Source organism: Saccopteryx leptura, chromosome 2 (genome assembly GCF_036850995.1).
Source record: "Saccopteryx leptura isolate mSacLep1 chromosome 2, mSacLep1_pri_phased_curated, whole genome shotgun sequence".
In the NCBI taxonomy this organism is placed as follows: Eukaryota; Metazoa; Chordata; class Mammalia; order Chiroptera; family Emballonuridae; genus Saccopteryx; species Saccopteryx leptura.
The window spans coordinates 321,203,271-321,226,940 of NC_089504.1; the positions used below are offsets into that span (position 1 = coordinate 321,203,271).

The following is a 23,670-nucleotide window of genomic DNA, read 5'->3' on the forward strand; positions in this document are numbered from 1 at the left end:
GACCATAGGATAGAGTGGCTAACAGCCTGTGAGGGGAGCAGCCACTGCAGCACCACTGCCCAGCAGAGAGTGAGCAGGAGAATAACTACCCCACCTCTCTCTCCTCCCGCTCGGCCTCCGGCCTGCTCGGCCTCCCTTTGGCCAAACCTGAGGAGAAGCCAGGGCACAAGGGGGCCTAGTTAGCGCAATTCATGGAGATCAGCCTCAAGGCCACAGAGCAGGTGGAAGTGGATCTGGAGGGGAAAACAGAAAACACCCGGCACTGTAATTATGCCACTAGGATGCAGAAAAAAAAAAATTAGTTTCAGTGAGAACTTGACAGGCCATCAAAGCCTTTTGAAAATGCCCTTCATAAACACACACACACACACACCCCACAAAATAGAAAGAAAAAAGAAAGAAAGAAAAAAGTAGAAAGAAAGAAAAAAGTAGAAAGAAAGAAAGAAAAAAGTAAAAGAAAGAAAGAAAGAAAGAAAGAAAGAAAGAAAGAAAGAAAGAAAGAAAGAAAGAGAGAGAGAGAGAGAGGGAGGGAGGGAGGGAGGGAGGGAGGGAGGGAGGGAGGGAGGAAGGAAGGAAGGAAGGAAGGAAGGAAGGAAGGAAGGAAGGAAGGAAGGAAGGAAGGAAGGAAGGGAAAGAGAAAGAAAATTCTCTTCACTACAGACACAGGTAAGGACCAGACAGACAAGCCTACTTTGGTGGGAGAACAACGATCCCAAAAACCAACAAGCAATATTTATCTACTGACCAAAAGCACTGAGGGGTCAATTTTACAGCAGTTCTGACTGTTCCAATGGCCTATTGAAGATTTAATAATGTCTGATTGCTACAAGCCTGAGTCAAACTTAAGACACTATGCAAGCATGATGTAGACAAGTTCAGAAATTCTCCATGGATCAAGACTAAAGTGGCCCTGGCCGGTTGGCTCAGCGGTAGAGCGTCAGCCTGGCATGCGGGGGACCCAGGTTCGATTCCCGGCCAGAGCACATAGGAGAAGAGCCCATTTGCTTCTCCACCCCCCCCCCTCCTTCCTCTCTGTCTCTCTCTTCCCCTCCCACAGCCAAGGCTCCATTGGAGCAAAGATGGCCCGGGTGCTGGGGATGGCTCCTTGGCCTCTGCCCCAGGCTTTAAAGTGGCTCTGGTCGCGGCGACGCCCCGGAGGGGCAGAGCATCGCCCCCTGGTGGGCAGAGCGTTGCCCCTGGTGGGCGTGCTGGGTGGATCCCGGTAGGGCGCATGCAGGAGTCTGTCTGACTGTCTCTCCCCATTTCCAGCTTCAGAATAATACCAAAAAAAAAAAAAAAAAAAAAAGACTAAAGTAATGGTTGTTTAACACAAAGATATAGAAAATGTAATTCAACCTGGGCTCGTCCCCCACTGGGAGGCCCCTTCGGCCGTGGAGTTGATGTGCACACCTGTGCCTCTGCAGTCCAGGCTGTTCCCCGACTCCATACCTTGGCTCTGCTGGGTCCTCTCAGCCATTCCTCCATGCTGTTCACTCCTGGAAAACAGGTTCCTTTACTGAGATGGGATAGCCAAATATATACATGTACAAAGACAGGGACAAGAAGGAGCCTAGAATTTGCTTCAGTTCAGTCTGGCTCTCATCTGACTTCAACAAACTAACTAGCTAACTAACTTATTTTCTCACATACTTTTCCATGTAGAAAAGTTGCTTTTCTTCTATTATAGGAAACATTATAGACACACACAAAAATCTTCCCTAATTAAAATGAACATTTAGCTGCATGTCTCTCTCTCTTTTTTTAAACTATTATTAAATTACTGATGCCCAGGCCTAGCCTCAGAGATTCTAATTTAATTGGTCTGGAGTGGGACCCGGTACTAATTTTTTCGTAAAGTGTGAAAAATACCCATAACACAAAAGTTTAACTTTTTAAGACACGTATTGAGTGCTTACTGTATGTCAGATACTGTATGTCGGTGCTGGAGGTACCATGATGCCAAGACTAACAGCCACTGCCTTCTAAGGGGAAGACTGCCATTGGTCACTGGTGTGGGGAGAGCAGAACAAGGGACATGCAGGCAGTTGTGGGAACAGCCACAGAGGGGTCTGACCTGCTCTGAGGACCAGGGAAGACCTTCCCACGGAAGAGACATTTAGACCAGAAAGGAAAATAGGAGTGAGCCCTCTGTCAACATGCCTTTGAGGACGAAATCTGAGACAGATACCTCCCAGAGGTCTGACCATAGACTGAGGCCACTGACTGTTAGGTACCCAACCAGCACTGTCAGTGGTCTCGGAGGGTGGGAAAGGGCTTAGGTCAAAGTATGTTTTCCTGGTTTGGTTCAGTGCACTTGAGTCAGGGCAGAGTAAATGCTGCCCAAGAGCCCTAACAAGGCATTGAAATCTGATTATCTCCACAGTTCTGACATTGGTTTGTTCCCAGAAGGCCCCATAGACTCAAGGCTTGTTACTAGGCATCAAGTGGCTGGATTAGGAACTCTTCTAAGCTGTCTGGAGTGGGGCCCAGAATCTGGATGGGGCACTTCGGGATCCTGGTACCTGGGGGTCCAGTCATAGGCCTGCCAATGTTATGGCAGTTCCGCTCTCCTTCCCTCCTTATTCAAAGACACCTGAAAATTAAGCCCAGCAGGCATTCTGCACTCACTGCACATCTTTTGGGAGTGCTGTGTGTGTGTGTGTGTGTGTGTGTGTGTGTGATCTTTAACCGGAAGTAGGCTCATCCTTGATTCTAGTTGGGGTGCTCAGTTTTTGGATGGAAAGAAGAACTGGATAGTGACATGTAGAGAACCAAGTAACATTCCAGGCTCCAAAAGGGGCCAGGAGAAAACATTTAAGAGAAGTTTAGATCACAGGCAGGTAGCAAATTATCAGAATTTTCCAAGTGTCATCATCTATAGGGAGTGGTGACAATTGTGGCAAAAGGGAGAGTCCTTTCTCCAACCAAAGATATTCATTTCCTTCCTTCTTTCCAGCCAGGGCACATCTGCAGGCCAGATTGAGCTTATTAGCTACCAGTTGTTGAGCCTTAGTTTACAGCAGTGGTTCTCAAAAATGAGTGGTCCCCCCACAGGCAGCATCAGCATCACCTGGGAACTTGTTAGAAATGCTCACTCTTGGGCCCCAGCCTAGACCCTCTGAATCAGAAACGGGGGAGAGAGGGAGGTGGTGCCCAGCAACTGTTGTTTTTTTAATTGTTTTGCTGACTTTTTTTTTTTATTACAGAGACAGAGAGAGAGAATCAGAGAGAGGGATAGATAGAGACAGACAGGAACGAAGAGAAATGAGAGGCATCAATCATTATTTTTTCGTTGCGACACCTTAGTTGTTCATTGATTGCTTTCTCATATGTGCCTTGACCGTGGGCCTTCAGCAGACTGAGTAACCCCTTGCTCTAGCCCAGGGGTCCCCAAACTTTTTACACAGGGGGCCAGTTCACTGTCCCTCAGACCATTGGAGGGGCGGACTATAAAAAAAGCTATGAACAAATCCCTATGCACACTGCACATATCTTATTTTAAAGTAAAAAAACAAAACGGGAACAAATACAATATTTAAAATAAAGAACAAGTAAATTTAAATCAACAAACTGACCAAGGCATATATGAGAAAGCTCATATATGAGAAAGTTCAATGGGAACTATGGGCCTGCTTTTGGCTAATGAGATGGTCAATGTCCGGTTCCATATTTGTCACTGCTAGCTGTAACAAGTGATATGACACGCTTCCGGAGCCGTGACATGTGCGTCCCGCATCACCGGAAATAGTACTGTACCTGAGCAACGCAGCGCTTTGCAGCGCATACAGTACTCCAGGAGCACAGGATGCGGATGCATCTTCTGCTCCTCTCATTGAACACCAGTGAAAGAGGTGCCCCTTCCCGAAGTGCAGCGGGGGCCGGATAAATGGCCTTAGGGGGCCGCATGCGGCCCGAGGGCCATAGTTTGGGGACCCCTGCTCTAGCCAGTGACCTTGGGTCCAAGCTGGTGAGTTTTTGCTAAAACCAAATGAGCCCGTGCTCAAGCTGGTGACCTTGGGGTCTCGAACCTGGTTCCTCCGCATCCCAGTCCAACGCTCTATCCACTGCACCACCACCTGGTCAGGCCCAGCAACTGTTTTAAAAGGTTCTCTCAGTAATTCTAATGCATGTTAATATTGGAGCCACTAGAATCAAAAGTCATGGCTGAATGGGCCACTGTCTAGTCCAGAATTATGCATTTTTTCTCATTCTTTCATATGCACACACACTTATTGGGCAGGCACTGGGCTAGGCACTCAGAACACAGGAGCAAACAAGGCACATTTGGTGCTTGCCCTAAGTCCTATCTTCATTCTCAGCTCTTGCAAGACATTTTTGTTTTGTGAAATACCGTGTCCACTAGTACAGTGGTCCCTCGTCTGTCACCAGAGTTAAGTTCCAGAACCCCCTGAAATAGGCAAAAATCTGCAAAGTAGTGACCTTATATTTATTTTATTATTTATATATATTTAAAGGCTTTATAAACCCTCCCCACACTGTTATTAACCTTTCCCTCACTTATTTTGCTGCAAAAATAATTAAAATAATAAATATATAAAAATACCTATATACCACAAAATTCTGCGATATAGCGAAAAATCTGTGATACAAAATTAGATATATACAATTTTAAAATCCACGATCTGGTGAGACCGTGAAAAGTGAACCATAATATGGCAAGGGACAACTGTATTAGCTCATTTTGTCACAATGCCTCAGGGAAACAGGCAGAACAGTGGTGACTTCTTCCCTTTTATAAATGGGGAGTCACTTTGGTCATGCACATTTAAAACTCTTTGCTGAAAGTCATAGCACTTCATGACCCCCAGCTGCCCATTCTGGGGCCCACGCCCACTGTGTGATGGAGACATGCTTCTGCCATCTGGGCTCTGCAGCGCAGGAGGGTCTCAGCGGGGCTCTGGCTGTCATTGCTCTGAAGCACAGGCCTGGCCACACTCCCTCTCAACCACAGGCAGATGTCCTTGGACACATGCAGCCACCTAATCACCCTCACACTTGAGAGCATCTCTTGAACATATTTGAAGACTCGATAAATGTGCAGCTAGCCTGTCCGCTTCTCGGAGTGGATTAAATGAAGAATTTCCATCAGTAGCAAAGCTCTTGGTAGAAATGAATGTTAACAAAATGAAGGGGGAAGGGGGCAGGAGAGAAGAAAGAGAAACATCTGGCAGGAGGGCTGAGCCTCCAGAGCTCCTGTCCATTGCTTCACAGGCTTCTCCCTTTCAAGCCTCCCCACCCCGCCTCCCACCCGTCCTCCATACTGCACAAGGGCGCCAAAGTGCAATGCAGTTGGGTCAGGGGAGGGGTGGGTCAGGAGTAGCCCAATAAATAACGCTCCAAAACCTTGCTCATTTTGCCCTTGCAAACAAACACCACTGGAACGCTCCCTGATAAGTAATCCCTCCCACTTGTGGCTCTGTGCACAAAGGATGGCTCCTGTCAACTATGAAACACCTGCCCTGATTGGCCAGCCCGGCCACTTTGTCGAGCATCACAGGCTCCGCAAAGGGCCACATAAAGGAACCTGGCCAATGAGATTTATGGCACCGCATGACAGGTTCCCTCCCACGGGCCAAGGAAGAGACACAATCTGCTAGAAGTGACTTTTCAAATTATCTGCAGAAAACATTAGTGGATATTTTCCCATCTGCATGCCTCTGGGCCTTATTGAGTCATAAAAACTAAATGATTTTCCTGAATGCTTTGACAAACCTGATAGTTCCAAGCCATTTTCTAGCTGATTGATTTGCCTTTATGCATCAGAGTGTCTCTAAGCATAAAAGGCTTGCTGGCCACAAGAATGCGGAAGAGAGTGGCAGCTCGCAGGAGGCCACCATCCAGAGAAAAGCAAACAGGACAAGACTCGGTTTGGTGTTGAAGAGCTAAGGGGTAGTTTACAAAGGCCTCGCAGAAGAGGTGGCTTGCGAGACAGACCATAAAGGAGGCATCCACTCACAGGAAGGTGGGAGGAGGCAATTAAAGCAGAAAAAAGTGAAAACAAGCAACTTCTTCTGTGCCTGTTCCAGGCCAAGGTCAGAGGAATACAGAAAATGTGACTAAAGTCTAAAAATAGGAAGCTAACTGCTAAGGACAGTTGGCGAGCCCTTAAAGATGAGTCTGTAGGGTGGTGGAAGGGCCTTGAGCAGTGACCTTGGGGCAGCGGTCACCGAGATCCGGAGTTGGCGCCAATTCAGAAGGAAGAACGCATTGATCCTTGCTCAACTTGAGCGCGTTTTCTGGCAGCTATTTCGTCCTGGAAGAGGTGTGTTCTGTGCCAGCTTCCTGAGCTGCCCCCGTTGGAACGGGAGCAGGGAGATGGGCCCATGTAGCTCCTCCGGCTGCCGTGAGAGGAAGGAAGAGGTGCTCAGGTTGTCACTGTGTCAAGACCAAGCTTTAGTTACCCTGGGAAAGCGGTCAGAGTTCGAACTTTTCCCAAGGGTGGTTTAAAGGGCAGTGCCCTCTGCTGGGGGTCTTAGTCCCCACCCCCACCCAGGGCTTCCTGAGCACCGTCTGGTTCATTACCAAGGCCCCCACCCAGGGGATTTGGCATGAGGAGAGATGGAGGATTAAAATGGCAGAGGGGAGGAGTTGTCGCTAATGCCACTAATTTATTGAAGGTCAATGAAGCGTCCACAGGCTGAGGCCTTGCAATACAAATGGCCGAAGGAGCTGAGGACAGACGAGCCATGGTCAGCCAAGTGACCCGGTCCTCCCCCTTGTACTTCCCTATGTTCTAAGCACTAGTGAGAAAAATAAAACACAGTCCACCCACCAAGAAAAGGCAAAGACTTTAACAAGTACAAGATGCAATGTACAAATGCCTAGGAGTCGGGGAGTAAAGGAATGACTGGGACAATTGTTAGGAAGGCTTCTACAAGGAGGTGACATTGTGACAGTGGTAAAGAAATTATGGGCACAGCCTGGCAAAGGTGGAAAGGGGCATTCAAAACAGAGGCACAAAAACAAGCCAACAAACCAAACAAGAGAGAGCATGAGTCTGACCAGGTGGTGGTGCAGTGGGTAGAGTATCAACCTGGGACATTGATGACCCAGGTTCAAAACCCTGAGGTTGCTGGCTTGGGCGTGGGCTCACCAGCTTTAGCGTAGGATCATAGACATGACCTCATAGTTGTTGGCTTGAGCAAAGGGTCACTAGCTTGCCTGGAGCCCCCCAGTCAAGGCATGTATGAGAAAGCAGTCAATGAACAATTAAGGTGCAGCAACTATGAGCTGATGCTTCTCATTTCTCTTCCTTCCTATTTGTCTATCCTTGTCTGTCCCTCCATCCCCCCCCCCCACTAATAAAATAAATAAAAGAAAAAAAGAGCCTGACCTGTGGTGGCGCAGTGGATAAAGCGTCAACCTGGAAACGCTGAGGTTGCCAGTTCAAAACCCTGGACTTGCCTGGTCAAGGCACATATGGGAGTTGATGCTTCCTGCTCCTCCCCCCCCTTCTCTCTCTCTCTCTCCCTCTCTATAACGAATAAATAAAATCTAAAAAAACAACAACAAAATAAAATTTTTTTAAAAAAAAGAGAAAGAGTATGAGCGAAGACCCTGAGGTTCACAGTGCCATCTGAGGCCCGGTTGAGCACATGCTGTTTGGGGATTAAATGGTAATAGCTCAGCCTGGAAGAGGGTGAGGGGAGGCTTAGGTGAGACCATCATTAAGACCAGTGGTAAAAAGAGAAATATAAAGAATTAAGGCCTGGGCCCTTGATCTCTCTGGGCAAATGAGGAATCTAGGAAAATAAAGCATACCTCCCTCATGGCATCTGTGTCCCAAATTCTGCCACAGAAAAGTTTGCCTTCCTGAGATATATATCTCCTCTGCTCAGAGGCTATACCTACATACCTACATCATGGAGCATGACATCCAAACTCTTCACTTATGTCTGATACGGTCCCACCTCACCATTTCCCCAGCCCATGCCAAATTTTTTTAAAAATCCTAAACAAATGCCCTCCCCATATACTTCAGTCACAGAAATAGGGAATTTTGGCCAACACACTTTGTTGTCTTCATCCCTGTCTTTGCTGGCATTCAGTGCCTCCGAAGAGCCCTTAATACCCCTCATAACCATCTACCAAAGTCCCTCCCATCCTTCAAGGACCATAAAAAAGTCTTGCCCCACGTCATACTCACCCTGAAGCACGGAGCTTTCGCAGGGCACGCTGCATCAGGTAGTCAAGAGTTCCCACTGGCTGCCCAGCCTCCGCCCCGGACACACTCCTGCTCTGTTCTCTGGTCCCCAAAAACCAGGCCTGGACTAAGGCTTGGGTACTTGTCCCATTTCCTGTCACCTCTTGGCCTTGCTACCCTCCATGACATGATTTAGATCATTATTATTTTATAGATGGACTTAAGAGCTTTCTTCTTCAAATTTAGGTGCAAAATGTGCTGATAAACTCAGCCTTATACCTGGTGCTACTGCAGAGGTTTGCAGAACTAATGAGGCTAAACTACAGCCGGGTTACAAGAGACAGGGTAAGTCTGGGCCATCCGGCAGCAGGCCCCCAAACCTTGCAGTGTTGCTTATTAGATATGCAATCTGTTGAGATCCTCACGGTCACCTGATAGAACATGGCACTGTCATCAATAGGCCTAAGACTTAGTGAATGCTAAGTGTATGCATAGTGGCCCGGTGGCTGAAAAGTGATAATCACAGAATTGCTTACTATTAAACATGAGTAGTAATTAAATGGTCATTAATGATCACATAGGCAATTGAGCCTCTAGGGACATTTGTCCCAAAAATAGAGGCCAGCGAGGCTGCTGGGCCTGAGTGTGCATCATGTGTGGGCATGCCCACTGCCCAAACATGGAGGGCCTGTGAAAAACAGGGACCTTCCCCCACAGGAGAGCTCTTCATTTGGCTTTGGGTCCCAGGGTTTGTTATCCCAGCATCTGTGTGTATACCAAGAAATAAAGGTGCTGATGGTGTTGCCATTTGTCATTAGAGAAGTGACAGTGTATTCACCAAGAATGACCATCTGTGGCTGCCCTTCCTTTAACAAGAGAACCAGGGCCCTCTAGGAGGCTTCATGATTGGAGGGAGAAGCGTGGGTCTGCTATTAACTGCAGCCTGGCCTTAGCCAAGTTAACCGAAGTATGGGAGGTGGACAGGTCGACCTCTGAAGTGTCTTGGTTATTGTTGAGTCAGAACTCTGAGCCCGGAAGACTCCCCTCTTGGCTAAATGCCTCTCTGTGGCTGGGCCAGGAGAGAGTGCTAGCAGGCCGGCCCCTCCCTTACGTTACGGTAATGCCAGGGACTGATACACGTTTAGTGTTTTGGGTTCCCAGAACACCCCTTGAGGCTTGAAATTTGACTACTGCTCAGGTCAGAAAGTCGTGACTGGAAAGCAAGCCGGTGTGGCAGTGTACAAGCCACCAGTGATGCCGCTAGGCAGTTTTAGTGACACTGCCACACTAGCCCACATACCTCTCTTTCTCTTCACTTTCTCCTCTCCCCTCCTCCTCTGCCTCAAGTAGACAAGAGGCACCTGCTGGCCCGGTGGTCACTGCCGGAGGCTGAAACTCCAGGGTCCTCAGTGTGGCCTGCACTGCCACAGACCTGGCTTGACCAGAGGCTGCAGTCCATTGGGAGCCATCCCAAACTAAAAGGCTGGGTTCAAACCATTCATCATAGGAAGTCTAGATTTGTCCCTACTTTTTTCTGGCTTAAATTCTCCCTTCAGACCGTAAGTTCTCAATTAAGAAAACAGGCTGCGTCACTGCCAAGCTTTCTCCTCAGGAATCTCACCCTCTTTTTGACCTGGGCCTGTCCTTCCTTTAAGTATTCCATAGTTTTAATGGTTACATGAATTCCCCAGAGAACTACATTAAGAAGAGAAAAAATAATAGTACAGGAAGCAGGAAATGATCCTTTGCTAATATTTCTGTAACCTCATTTTCATGATTCCACATCTTTTTAATGAACTTTTTATTGCACATTGAACTTCAAAGCACCCAGAGTTGATATAGGTTACAGATGGCCGCAACATCAGCAAGCTAATGCAAGCAATGTTAGCCTTCCAGACAGTAAAGCAAACAATAAACAGTACAACCCAATGGGAGAAAACCAAGGCTCCAGAGGTCTGACTCAGAACCTTCTGATAAAACTACCCTAGAGAAGGAGTAAGGGACACCAGCAGCCAGCTGGGAACCAGCACAGAAGAAAGCAGAAAGGACAGGGCAATATTCTCCTCTCACTACAGAGTGCATTTACTTTGAGAGACCCCAAAATAGATCTCACCTACTAAAGCACCAAGCAATCACCGGTACAAATAACCAGTTAAGAATACACAATGGAAGTTGGAAAGCAAAGGGCTTTTGTCAAATTCACACTTCTGGACTTGAGCTTGAATCTCAGTATTTTCCTATAGAAAATACTCAGAATTTGTGAGTAACATTTAGCAAAAGAGAGGCAGTACCTAAGGAGAGAACCCTCCTTCCCTGTCCTGTACCTACCAGAACTGAGAACCCGTTCACGCTCAATTTCTCAGTTGCATCTCATGAAGGTTCTTGCTTTTAGTCCAAGTCATCTCATGATGACTGGTGGTCAGTGGTGATGACCATTCATTCCCTCATTCATTCATGACCCAGCCTGCACCAGGTGCTGAGATGGGCCCAGGGGGAGTGGCTACCAGATATGATGTCATGATGTCCCTTTCTTTGATGAGCTTATGGCCAAATTGGAATTTATAAAACCAGGAAATTGTTGGGAAGTCTCACTTGGTCAAGAGAACCAGTGGGCCCAGTGAATTCCCAGAGGCTATGAAGTTGACAACGCCAGGTCTTCCCTGGCTGGGATTCCTGGGGTTTCCAATGATCCCATAGACAATTTGTCTTCCCAGGGAGGGTATGAGCTATTTGAAGGCAAAGCCTAGCCTTCTGCTCCTCTCATGATGCTGGCCCCCAGTGAATCATATTTCACCACTGACTATGGCCCAAACACTCTGGATGCCAGGAGCACTGATTAGTTCCACAAATACTAACAGACAGGCAAATAAAGATATGGTCTTATGGAGTAGAGGTGGTATGTTTCATTGGCAACTTGGGCACGGAACCTTATTTCTTGAAACTCCAGCATTCCTCCAGTGCCTAGAAAATGCCTGGCCCAGCGTAGGTGCTCAATAACCTTTTGATGCTCAAACAATAAATTAATGAACCAGAACCTGCTTCTCCCAGGAAGCGAGCCTTGAGTTACATTTTGGAGAAAGTGATAGTACAGACGTGTGGAGAGAAGGGTATTCTAGGTAAAGGAACACCTAAGTTCAAGGTATAGTTATTTATTTAAAGATTTTCTCTGTGCCTACTGTGTGCCAGGTTCTAAACTAGACTGCAGGAATACTAAGATGATTAAGACATCCCTTGCCTATAAGGGACTCAGAATCTAAAGAGAGAATAGACATCTGACAAGAATATAAAAAATTTGTCTTGTGCTATGATAGAAGATTGAGCCAGATATGGAAGAACACAGAACAAAGTTAGATGAAGTGAGGAGCCACCATTCTCGCCCCTCCTTCCATTCCTTCTCCAAAACAGACTCTCCAGGCAGTGTCTTCAGGTCTTCAGGGACACAAGCCAGTGTTTCTGAGGCCTTGCTTTTAATCCAAGTAGGTATACTCTTTGCCTTCAGTCTTCCCACTGCTTTGAGAGCCTGGTGGCCAAGCTGCTTCCATTATTGTTCTCATCCACGGACCAGCCGAGAAGGTGATGTTTGCACTGAATCTTGGAGAGTGTAGCAGATGGACAAGGGGGTGGGGCAGGTGGGGGAAGGGCATTCCCTGCAGAAAGAAATGCAAAGGCTCAGAAACCTGAAAAGACTTGCATGTTTGGGAAAGCCAAGTTGTTGAGTGTGGCCGAGACTGGCAGGAAGTGAGCCTGGAGCCTTGGCAGGGAGCAGGCTGGGAAGGGTTTGCATACGGCTCTAGAAGGCCACTCACGAGTTTCTAGCAGGGTTTGGCAGGACAAGAGGTTTGCATTTTGGAGAGCTAAGTGGAGCAGCCATGATGAGAGTGGGCTGGAGGGGAACCAAACCAGCTGGGTGGCTGTTGCGATGGTACAGGGCAAGGGGCCCAGCGGGGAGCATGGGGATGGAAGGGCAGGCTTGGTGGGCACAGAGGGGGCACAGAGGGAGGTGCATACGGGCTGAAGCAGCACTGAGTGGTGTTCTCCGCAAGTGCCCAGCAGAACACAGGACCCTCCAGCTTCACTGACTCTGCTTGGCTCACCCTTTAATCTGATGGGGACTGTCAGATTTTAATCTGAGGTGAAGCTAAACAAACTTGCCTTCCCTGTCCTCTCTCCCCTTCAGCACCCACATAAGGCATTCCATTATTCGGGGCCTATTCTCCCAAAGTCCCCTGTCCTGGGGTGTTCTCATAGCCATAGGCCTTATCTCTACCATGCTCACCATCCCCTCAGTGAAATGTACCTGTACCCTGAACTCTCCCCCTGCCTGCCAATGGCAGCTCCTCTATACCTCTTAGGGACCTGATTCACTACCCATATGAAACAATAGAGTCAGTGTGCTGAAAGGCAAAGGACAGAGGGACCCCAGGCCCTCCAGCATTGCAGAGCTCTTCTGGAGCAAGGCTGCCCGTCTCCTGGGCCAGGTGTGCTGCATTAACACTGCACCTGCAGGAAGACTTTCACCTGGAAGAAACTAGGGGGGAGGGGCGGGTATGCAGTGGTTGGCCTGGGAGACAGGTAGGGTCTTGAAGTAGCTTTTAGATCCCACTGGTCCATTTATGTGTGAGGCTGGGTGGACTTTCTCTAAGCCCTCCCCATTCATACCATGTCTACAAAACTAAAACTCTTGCCTCAAAGGACCAGATCTACCCAAAACATGAGAGGCCCTCACTTGGCCCACACTCACCAAGATGGTGTTTCCTGGTGGGGTGTGAGAACTGGTTCACATCAATTCAATCACCTGGCACAGAGTCCAGAGGCCGGATGAGGCTGGGTTAGCACAGTCCTGATGCATAATTTACCAGGTAACAGGGTCTGCTACTCTGTGAGAAATTCCATCCTTCTCCCGTGCTCTTCCTGGCCTGTGGGTGAGAGGCACACCAGAGGCCAAAGCTGTCTCCACACTGGGCAGCCAGCTGCCCCAGTAACTGTGTCTGGCACCTCTTGTTTTGTCCCCCAGCTTGTCACAAAACCCTTCCTCTCCTGGGGGAAGAAAACCAGCCTTCTGCACCAAACCCACATCCTCACAGCCTGGCACAATGGTCTCCCACGGAGTACACAGTGTTTCTTATTGTGGCATAAAAATGCCATATAGTCAGAACAAAGAGGCAGCCCAGAGCCTTGATGGGCTTGCTGCTTCCTGCCGGGCAGAGAATACAAGCGATTGTTTAAAAGCCAGTGGTGAGGCAAGTGGCCAATTAGCAGGGCCTTCACCCCCCGCAGTCTGAAAATGTGATTTGGACAATCAGAATGGGATTTTGCTATTCAGATCAATTGCGGAGAGGAAGCAGGTCTGCTTACAGTGCCAAAATTAGAAGCCCTGAACTAGCAAAGGTGACCTGGGTTATGCTGCGGTTGTCTTTAGGACAAGGCTGAGCCCTGCAGGTGTTGAATATCGGTGTGCTTGTGGCACCTCCGCCCATTTTCTCTGCCCCTTTAAGGTGATGGTAAGGGATTCCTAGAACATCCCTCAGCTAGGGAATTATACAGCTGTACACTATTGCTTTGGAAAATCAATTCATTTTTCATTGTCTTCTTTCTCACAGTTGTCAAGACTTTTCCCACAACCCAGACCAGAAGAAAATGAAAGTAGGTTTGGGGGTCAGTCCTGCCATTTTGAGGGTATTTGCTAATTTACTCTTTTTCTGTCACTGTGCTGAACCTAAAACTGTGGAAGGAAGTGATGACCACCACCCAGCGGCAAAAATAACCCCACAAAGCTTGGGAAACTGTCTGCAGCAATCAGGAAGGCGAGCCAAGTACACTGGATGCAGAGCAGATAAGAATTTTAATTCCTAATGAAAGCAAGGGCAAGGGCCAACAAAAAGGGAGACAGTATTTCGGGCATAGAATGACTTGCTGCAGGTTTTTTCCTTTTCCTTTGCTGGAATTCTCCAGCCTCCGGGGCCTCTCAGGTTATCTTCCAAACCCTGGAAGGGGGATGCTTAGCCATTATGGGAACAGACCACATTCAATCAATAAAAGCTGGTGGCTTTTATTGGATTTCCTCACCATTCGGCGCCCAACCAAATGGGTCTGCTGGATTTAGAGGTTGAATAAGGAAAACGGGTCTCCTGAAAAAGGTCCCTCGCAGGAGGCAAACCTGTCCTCAAACAACTCCTTATCTCATAGAAAACCCAACTGAAGAAAATTCGGTTAACTGAAGCAAGAGGCCTTGCAGTCAGACTCAGGAAGAACTTCTCCATCAGCATGGAGAATAAACATTACAGTGAACTGAGGGGGGAATGTGACAATTCTGTCCCCAGAGGCTCTTCTGGGGAGAAATTGTACAACTGTCCGCCCTAAAAGGTTTACAACAGTACTTCTACAGTGGCTTTGCCATCATAATCACCTGGGGACTTACCAAAAGTAGACTCCTGGGCCCCTCCCAGAGACTCTGAGTCAGGCCAAGGGGTGAACCCCTGGTGATCAGGACGCTGCTGGCTGCAGGGAAGCTTTTGGGGAACCCCCAATAGACCTGCCTGGAGGAGAAGCTAAACCAGCTCACAGCTGCACAGAGTGAGGCCCAGATGACGACTCTAGGAATCCAGTTAACTATTCAGGGCACGTTCCCCTGAGAACCCTGGGGTACCATTTTCAGAGACGCGGGGAGGGCCGTTCCTTCCGTTCACAAAAGGAGGCCATAGAGTCCCAGTCCTGGGCGCGACCGCGGTGTCCAGCAGAGCCCGGTGAGGACCCAGTGCCCTCTCGCGTCCTTCGGGGACCACTCTGGGCGGCCACCCCCGCCATCCAGCATTGTCGCCAGGGCCGACCTAGAGCTGCTGCTCCCCCTCCGGCCGCCGTGCAGCGAGCGAGCGGGAAGGGAGCGGTGCGGTCGAGAAAAGACCTTTTGTGTCGCGAGCGCACGCACCCCCTTTCGGGGAAAACGCCTCTGCGCCTGGCCTCGCCGGTCCTAATCGCGGCTTTTGGCGAGAGCCCCTGGTCCGGAAAGGGCGCGACAGTGAGCTGACTTTGGGCGTCCGGGAGGACTCCGGGGCCTGAGGCTCCGGGTAGGGTCTCGGCGCCGAGCCCGGGTGCGCCCCTCCTCAGCTCCCGCCCCGGAGGCGCCGGTGGCTCTTCCCGGTTCGGGAGACCTGCCGCGGCCTGGCGCGCCCGAGTGGGTTCGGCTGGGCAGGGGCGCCCCCTAGTGCCCAGTACGGGCCGCTGCCGCCCTGCTGCCCCGGGAGGCCCTGAGGAGAACCAAGCCTTCTCCCCAGCGGGTGGGGAAGGAGCATTCCAGTCTCCTAGCCCGGACCCCAGGGAAGACTGACATCTCTGGAGCGCAGAAGGAGAGCATCACTGGGGGATGCTTAAAAAGGAGTCTCCACGAGGGTGACCCTGGAAACCCTCCCTGCAAGTGCCTGAGCTGCGACGCTGCCCTCCCGTGTTGCTCAAGAGAGATGTCATTTGCCGTCCTACGAAAGGAAGCTGGAACGAGCTCTAGGATCCACCCCCTCCCCGGCACCAGTCCCCAAGTGGGGGCAGCCAGTTCACCCCTGGAAATGTAGAACTGCCAGAGGCTGACGGGCGTAGCTGTGGTGGAGCTCTGCACAGAGGGGCGGTCTTGGCACACTGAGCAGACGCTACCTTTGCCTGGCTTCCCGCCAGAGCCATGATCAAGAAGAGCCAGGCCGCCAGAGGCGGAGCCACATGCCTTCCGACCTCCCGCGGGCCACGCTCTTCTTTGGTCCCCAGCAGCCTGGCATGACTCACTTGGTTGGCAGCACTTTGTTAAGATGGGTTGCCAGAGCTGTCACAGCTGTGACCTGCCACCCTAGCTCAGGTCAGGTAAACAGGGAGGAAAAAAGGCAGAATATCAGGGCCCACTAGGTGGCACAAAGAGATGCCAGTCTCTTTGTGGCTCTGTGTTGCCCATGCCAACTGTCTCACCAGGTGCCCCCACCCCTGCACCTGGTAACGGCAGCCACACACAACAGCCACAGACATAAGGGAGCTGGGGAGAGTCCCTGGGTGGGTGAGCCCAGGTCTGAAAACCTGTTACATCTCTCTGTGACCAACCCCCTGATGAGTGCTTCCCAGCTGGCACAAATGACTGTCACCACAGCCAAGTCCAAGGTCAGGGAGAACAATGTCTCCTGCAACTAGCAATACAGGTATGGACAGAAGTAGACGTGAGGGCCTTCAGGCCAGAGGCTTGGCCAGAGCACCTCCCCACCATTTGCACAAGTCCAGGCAGCTGGATTTGGGAACAAGAACAGGATCGGTGAGAGAGCCAGGACAGTTTGTGGCGCCGGGGCTTCCTTGTGGCAGAGGTGGAAGCTGAGAGGTTCCAGGTGGGGATGAGGGATGTCAGTTGCTCCTGCTCCCTGCCCTTTAACAGTCAGAAACCATTTCCAACTAGTCAGAGAGCACTCACTCAAGCCAATGGAAAAAGAAATATATTGAGAACAAGAGTTTCCCCATGAACAAAGAGCCCCACACCCGTTCTATCTCCTCACTCAGACCCCACTGCCTCCCTGCTTTCTCTCTCATCACATAACCCTCTGCTTCTAGACATTTTATCTCTGTAAGACTTCTTAAAACCTAGGCCCACTCCCTGCTTCCTGACAAGTTAAGGAAGTGAGAGTTTTATGTGAGGGCATTTCCCTGAGTGGTTGGTTCCTCCAGCTATTCATCCTGCAAACATTTGTAGCACCAGCCGCGTGGGGATGTGGAGATTAGTAAGATGCTTTCATTGAGAGGCTTACAGTCCAGCTGCCCTGGCCTGGCTGGAAGCCCAGTGGGCAGTCTAGGAAGCCCCCAGCTCCAAACTGCGGGTCTCTGTTCCCCACACTGTTCCAGGCACTGTAGTGTGTGACTCGCCTTCGGGGCGAGTGGGGACAGGAGGAACAGCAATGCCACATCCCTCCATGACAGATCCCCCAGTCTGCCATGGCTCTGCAGCCTGAGAGACCTTCTTGCTTTCTAGATTCCGAGCTGGGAGATGAACATGAAAATAGCATCTATCAAAGCAAAAGCCCGGTTATCTAGCAAGGGAGCTGGCCATGGAGCTCGAGGTCTCTCCACCAGCCTTGCTCTCGATGTCTCCAGGTGCCTCCCTTCCTCCTCCTCTTTACTGAAATTGAAACCAATGTGCCTGCAGTTACCGTTTTCATCTTATGCCACTCTCCTCTTGGGGTCTGGCTTGAGCATCTATGGACAGTAGCAGTCACCAGTCCAGTCCCAGAATGCACAGGTCTGGCCTTGTTCAGCCCCTACAGGCTGCCCTGCTGCTGCGACTCGGCCCAGAGCCTCCAGGGACCCAGCAACCCTGACAAACCCAGGGGCCTGGCATCCCCCTGTGGAGGGCACCTGTTCAGGTCTCCACCCTGAGTGGAACAGAGCCATGTATTCAGTAAACTGATTTTATTCCCCCAGCTTTGTTTTGAGGTTATTCCAGTCCCACTGGGCAAAGACTCAGGGCCTCCAACTGGGAGAAGAGGGAAGCACATCTCGCAGCCCCCTCCCCACCATCACTACCAGGAGGGGTGCACATCCTGGACCCCTTGGACTGGTTCAGCTGGATGGCCGACTCCCCCTGTAGATGCCCCCTTAGGACCTGTGTGGTGTGTGGACCCCGTGTTTCTCTCCTAATTACAGTTAGGGCCCAAAGACTAGATCAAAAGGGGGAGGGAAGGTCAGAGAAGGCTCATGAGAAGATTGTGTTTGTGTTTGTGTATGAGAGAGAGAAAGAGAGCTGTCAAAAAATAAAAGATGGGGGGCATAAACTAATGATATATGCAAATATGTATGTAAATATGCTATGCTAAGAGAAATAAGCCAGACACAAAAGACTGCATATTGTATGATTCTATTTATACACAATTTCTAGAAAAGGCAACACTGTAGAGATGGGAGACAGAAAGGTTGGTGGTCACAGGGGTTGGGTTGGGACTAGGAGTGGAGACTGACCGCCGACCGCTAGAGAGGACAGTGGGGTGATGGAGGCGCTCTGAAGCAGGTTCATGCTAATGTTTACAAAACTGGATGAATTTACTAAAGTTCATTAAATTGCACTTAAAATGGGTAAACCCTATGATCTAATTGTAAAATAAACCTCAATGAATTTTCTGAAACCTGGAGGAAGAAACAGAGAAAGGGTGAGACAGAGCAGGGAGAGAGAGAGAGGCAAAATGAAGGGGAAAGGGCACCTCCCCTCCCCTCACTGTAAGACCCTCACTCACTCCTGAGACCCACAGTGGCCCCTGCAGATTTGGGGACAAAGACGGTTTTACCTGAGATGTCTTATAGTGCCAACAGGGTTTTAGGAAGACTGAACTCAAATTTCCCCCAAATCTTGGTCCCATTCCTCTATGTTCCTCAATTACACAGAATAACTGAACTACTGCAAACAAGTTGATTCAACTAGGCAGCCTACATCCAAGATCAAAAATCAGAACAGCCATATTTTAATGTTAATAGAGCCTAGAAAGGTCATTCAAGTCAAAAATATTTCATGAAGTAAATAAAATTCCTAAAACCTCAAGTTCCTTCGTTCACAAACAGAGCACCAAGCCCTAACAATTCTATGAGAAAATGGGTCTTTATTTTTTAACTGAACTTTAAGGCTAACTGAAGAGCAAAGATTTTTTTCTAGGAGCCAGTACTGAGAAACATCTAAGAACAGACAATGTATATTTAAAAATAAGTTTTCTAGAGAGCTGGATGGGATTTGAGGTGGCCGTGTAAATCCCCTGACAAGTCAAATCCGCAGTAAGATGTGACAGTATTTGAAGCAGCTACCCGAGACAGTCACAGGTCTACATCAGCCAAGGTTGAGTTTTTGAAAACTATGCTCTTTTTATAGAGAACTATTGTAAAGATTTACCAATACAACCAAGAGTGCCTCCTATGAGGTCTGAGGTGAACTGAAAGCTAGCTACCTATGTCCTCAACTCAACATGGTGGCAGCTCAGGGGTCTGCTGATGGGGCTTCTCATGGCCTGAGGTGCCTGAAGGACCAAGTCTCATTTATTAAAAGAGTGATACAAAGGACTATCCCCTCTGTAACTGGGTAAAGATCACTAGGATTTATGAGGTTGAGGCACAGTGCCCAGGACACAGGGTCCTTCCAAGCTTTTGCCTCTTCAGAGAGCTGACATCATGACCTTCAAACATGTATCCACCAACTAACTACAACACAGAAAATAATGCACGATGCCCTCCCTCATGGACCTCAGTCTTAATGGGGCAACAGGACATATATAGAAAAGGTCAAATGGGGGTAATATGAGTTTATAGGTGCCGCTATGCACTGGGCCTGAGGATAGGTATTTTGGCATTTATCTTTAATTCTGACAATAAGCCTGTGAGGCAGATATCATTAACCCACATTACCGGAGGAAACCTATACTAGGGTTCTTCAGAGAAACAGAACCAAAAACAATTTGTACAAATGTAGAGAAAGACATTTATTAGGAGGGATAGGCTCATGCAATTATAGAGGTTGAGAAGTCCCACGATCTGCTGTCTGCAAGCTGATGACCCCGGAAAGCTGGTGGTGTAGTTCCAGTCCAAACCTGAAGGCCTTAGACCCAGGAGAACCAATAGCATGTGTCCATGTCTAAGTGTGAAGGTCCAAGAACCAGCATGTATGTTGGAGGGCAAGAGAAGATGGATGGCCCAGCTCAGCAGAGAGAAAATTCACCCTTCCTCTCTTTTCCTTCTCTTCAGGCCCTCAGTGGACTGAATAATGCCCTCCCACATTGAGAGGCAATATTCCTTACACAATCTACTGATTCAAATGCTAATTTCTCCCCGAAACACCCTCATGGATGGACATACTCAGAAACAATGTTTTACCTGCCATCTGGGCCTCCCTTAGCCCAGTCAAGGTGACACATAAAATGAACCATCACAAAATCTAAATTCGAGGAAATTGAGTGACGCACCCAAGTTTACAGGGAGTTAAGTCAGTCTGTTGGCCAAGGCCATGGTTCTGGACCAGCTGAGAGAGAGGGTAACATCCTTAACCAGCTCTAGAAGCCAGGGGGAATGGAAAAAGGGCCTAGAAGGATGGTGGAGCCCCAGCAGAGCAGAGGTGGGGGGCGGGGACATGCCAGGAGCACACACAGATGTGTGGGAGCCGCTGGCTAGAGGTGGTCATTGCACAGAGGAGCCATGGGCCCCTTAGCCAGGTCAGGGAGCTAAGGGTCCACACAAAGGGACCAAAGCCCCCTACCCAGACTGGTGAGATAAGGGATGTGGGATGCAGAACAGCAGGCAGTAGTAGAGGAGGAAGAACCCTGCTGCTTGGTGACATGGGGAAGGTCGACTCCTGTTGGGGAAATGTGAGCTTGAAAATATCCAAGAGAGGCCCTGGCCGGTTGGCTCAGCGGTAGAGCGTCAGCCTGGCATGCAGGGGACCCGGGTTCGATTCCCGGCCAGGGCACATAGGAGAAGCACCCATTTGCTTCTCCACCCCCCCCCCTCCTTCCTCTCTGTCTCTCTCTTCCCCTCCCGCAGCCAAGGCTCCATTGGAGCGGAGATGGCCTGGGCCCTGGGGATAGCTCCTTGACCTCTGCCCCAGGCGCTAGAGTCGCTCTGGGCAGAGCGACGCCCCCGGAGGGGCAGAGCATCGCCCCCTGGTGGGCAGAGCATCGCCCCTGGTGGGCGTGCCGGGTGGATCCCGGTCGGGCGCATGCGGGAGTCTGTCTGACTGTCTCTCCCCGTTTCCAGCTTCAGAAAAATACAAAAAAAAAAAGAAAAGAAAATATCCAAGAGAGCGTAAATATTTATATATCAACTTAGCCTCCACCTCATTCTATGCATTATAGATTATAGCCCACGGTCCTAACCGGACCCAGGCTACCCTGATATAAGTACCCCCACTTTTTGAAAGTTTGCTTTTCGCCATTTCACTTTTATGAAAGTCCTACATTAGTAACTGTTTTGGCTAACTGAAGGAATCTGAAGAGGATTTTTGCTTTTAGAAAAAAGGCAAAAAATATGTTCAGTGCTTGTTTTGCATGAGCCCCTATAGAAGAAGCAGTGGGTGTGGTCCCGCCGTCCTCCTCCCTGGGAGCTGCATGCAGCAGCCTCAGGCCAGCGAGCATGGCACCTGGCGCTGTGAGCATCTGGGCTTTATCTCGATTTACTCTGTGCACCTGTTAGCAAGATGTGCCTAAGGTATCAGAAAAGCCTAAGAGACCTCATAAGGGTGTTACACTTAGTATAAAATTGGACATAATTAAACGTTTTGATCCTAGTGAACAAAATAAAGACCTGGAGTACGCGTTGAATTTCGGGTCTGGGAATAATACTCTTCTTCACTTCATGCCATTTCACTTTATGAGAGGGTTCATATGAATGCTCTGCTTTCAGATATCAGAAAACCTGTCTCCTGGAAGGAGAGCCATAGAACAAAAGAGATCATTGTAAGCTCTTAAATCCGAAAGAGTTGTTGAGCCATAACTGGCCATAACTCAGTGGATAGGCCATCGACCTGAGATGCTGAGGTCCCAGGTTCAGGACCCCGAGGTTGCTGGCTTGAGAGCAGGTTCGTGAGCTTGAGCAAGGGGTCACTAGCTCGCCCCAGTCAAGGCACTTATGAGAAGCAACCAATGAACAACTAAAGTGACGCAACTACGAGCTGATGCTTCTCATTACCCCCACTCCAAAAGAAAGGTTTTGAAACCCCTGGCAGATACAGGTTGAGACAAAGTTCTTGTGTCTCAGACCCTGACTGGAATATTGCAAAGGGTGAGGCGCTCCAGTACTCGCTGCCCACCCCCAACACTTCCTATAGTGAGGTGGGGTGGAGGAACCGTGGCTGGGACAGTTGCCTTTGTGCCTGTGTCCTCATCTGTAAACACGGGTCAATAGCACCTGCCTCATGGTGTGCTGCGAGGATAGAGCGAGTTAATTCACAGTAAGCAGTTAGAACAGGGCAGCACTAGGAACTACTCGATAAACACTTTGCTTGTTATCATTATCACGGAGGAATGGCATGTCTGACGCAGTATCCCGAGTCCCCTGCAGCTCCAGTATGGGGAAAGATACCATCCGGTTTCCCAAGTCCCAGAGACAGAGAGGGCCTCTCTGCATTAGCCAGCAGGGACATACAATGACGGCGACCAGATTCCTGTCGGAGAAAATTCCGACTAGATGAGAAAACCTTCACTGACCAGGATTCCTCTATCAGGGCTAAAACTAACGTTCTGCCATCAGCTGATACCAGAAGATAGTCCTTTTTTTTTTTCCTTTCTTTCTTTCTTTTTTTTTTTTTTTTTTTTTGCAGACTGCCAGCACCAAATCCATCGCAAGGGGGGAAATGCCAACTTGCTGCTTTGCTCCTTCCTCTGGTGCTGGCACCCCGCCTGCTTTTCCAGACAAGGACAGACTAAACTCTGCAGCTCAAGATTGAAGTCAGCCTTTTCCTGGAGCTCTAAGCAGCCCAGGCCCCTAAGATAAAGAACATCAAGCCAGGACTGAACATCCGGGCACTTTGATCTCATGCCAGTCTTATTTATCCCAACTCCTTCCCTTCTTCCTTCCTCTTCCTGCCCTCCTTCCTTAGGGTCCTCCCTCAGGATGAAATTTTTACCTTGTCCCTGCAACAGACTCAGCCCTAGTGCTCACGGCAGCTTGGCAGAGCTCGGGCAGCCCCGTTCCAGGAGAGCCACGTGGTGCAGCTGGCCGGCTCCTCACCCCTGTGGCCTCACAGCACTGCCCACTGGGCCAGGCCAGTGCTGCCAGGACACCCGGGAGGAGGCATCTCTGCCCTGACAAGAAGAGGTTGTTAATGGGAGAGCCTGACACCACTCTCCCATTCATTCACGGATTCAGTGAGCTGTCGCTGGACATCCAGGTGGCCAGAGCTGGCCCGGTTCAGTCCTGCCAGAGAGAGTTGGGCTGAGTGCCTGACATGCAGTGCCCTTTGCCCGGGCCCACAGGGATGGGTCTCAGGGCAACCCCCTGCCAGCAGAGATGGCATGTGGAGGAGGTGCTTAATGCTTAGTGAATTGAAATGAGCAGAAAGAAAGGAAGCTTTGCCACGTGCTCTACTAGAACAGGGCCACCCTGCAGCCAGAGGCAAATGGCTGGACCCAGAGCTTCCTCCTGCCCTCCCCCTCCTCTGGCAGGGGGGAGCCCCCCAGCAAGGAGGTTGAGAGAGAGCAATGTCTGTGGAGGCCCCCAAGGCTGTGAAGCTGTCTGAAATGCTTGTGGATGGGGGCAGGGCTCTGGTGAGCACTGCAGCCACCAGCAAAGTAAAGGGGAGTGAGGACAGGTACTTCTGGAGTGATTTAAACCTCCAGACCCAACCAGCCACTGCTTCCAGGCAGCATGGGGCTTTTGGGTCCCCAATCCCTCAGCTACAACTGCCACCCCGGGAGCTCTTGTCCCTGCCTTCACCCCTCAGCTTCTCTTCTCTCCCAGGGCAAGGGCTTCTACAGCGGTGACTCCCTGCACCAGAGCTGCGCACCATGACAGGGCACTTAGCCCACAAAGAA

General features: G+C 49.7%; 1 protein-coding gene across 1 annotated transcript in view; it reads left to right on the plus strand.

Moving 5' to 3' along the window:
• The window catches only part of MARCHF10 (membrane associated ring-CH-type finger 10), a 102,679-nt gene extending 85,470 nt beyond the window's left edge, over positions 1–17,209 (plus strand). Inside the window, exons 9-11 of the mRNA XM_066364306.1 lie at positions 8,411–8,509; positions 13,765–13,807; positions 17,148–17,209. Of these exons, the coding sequence (XP_066220403.1) occupies positions 8,411–8,509; positions 13,765–13,807; positions 17,148–17,209 (204 nt within the window). The remainder of the gene's footprint in view (positions 1–8,410; positions 8,510–13,764; positions 13,808–17,147) is intronic.
• Positions 17,210–23,670: the final 6,461 nt, after the last annotated feature.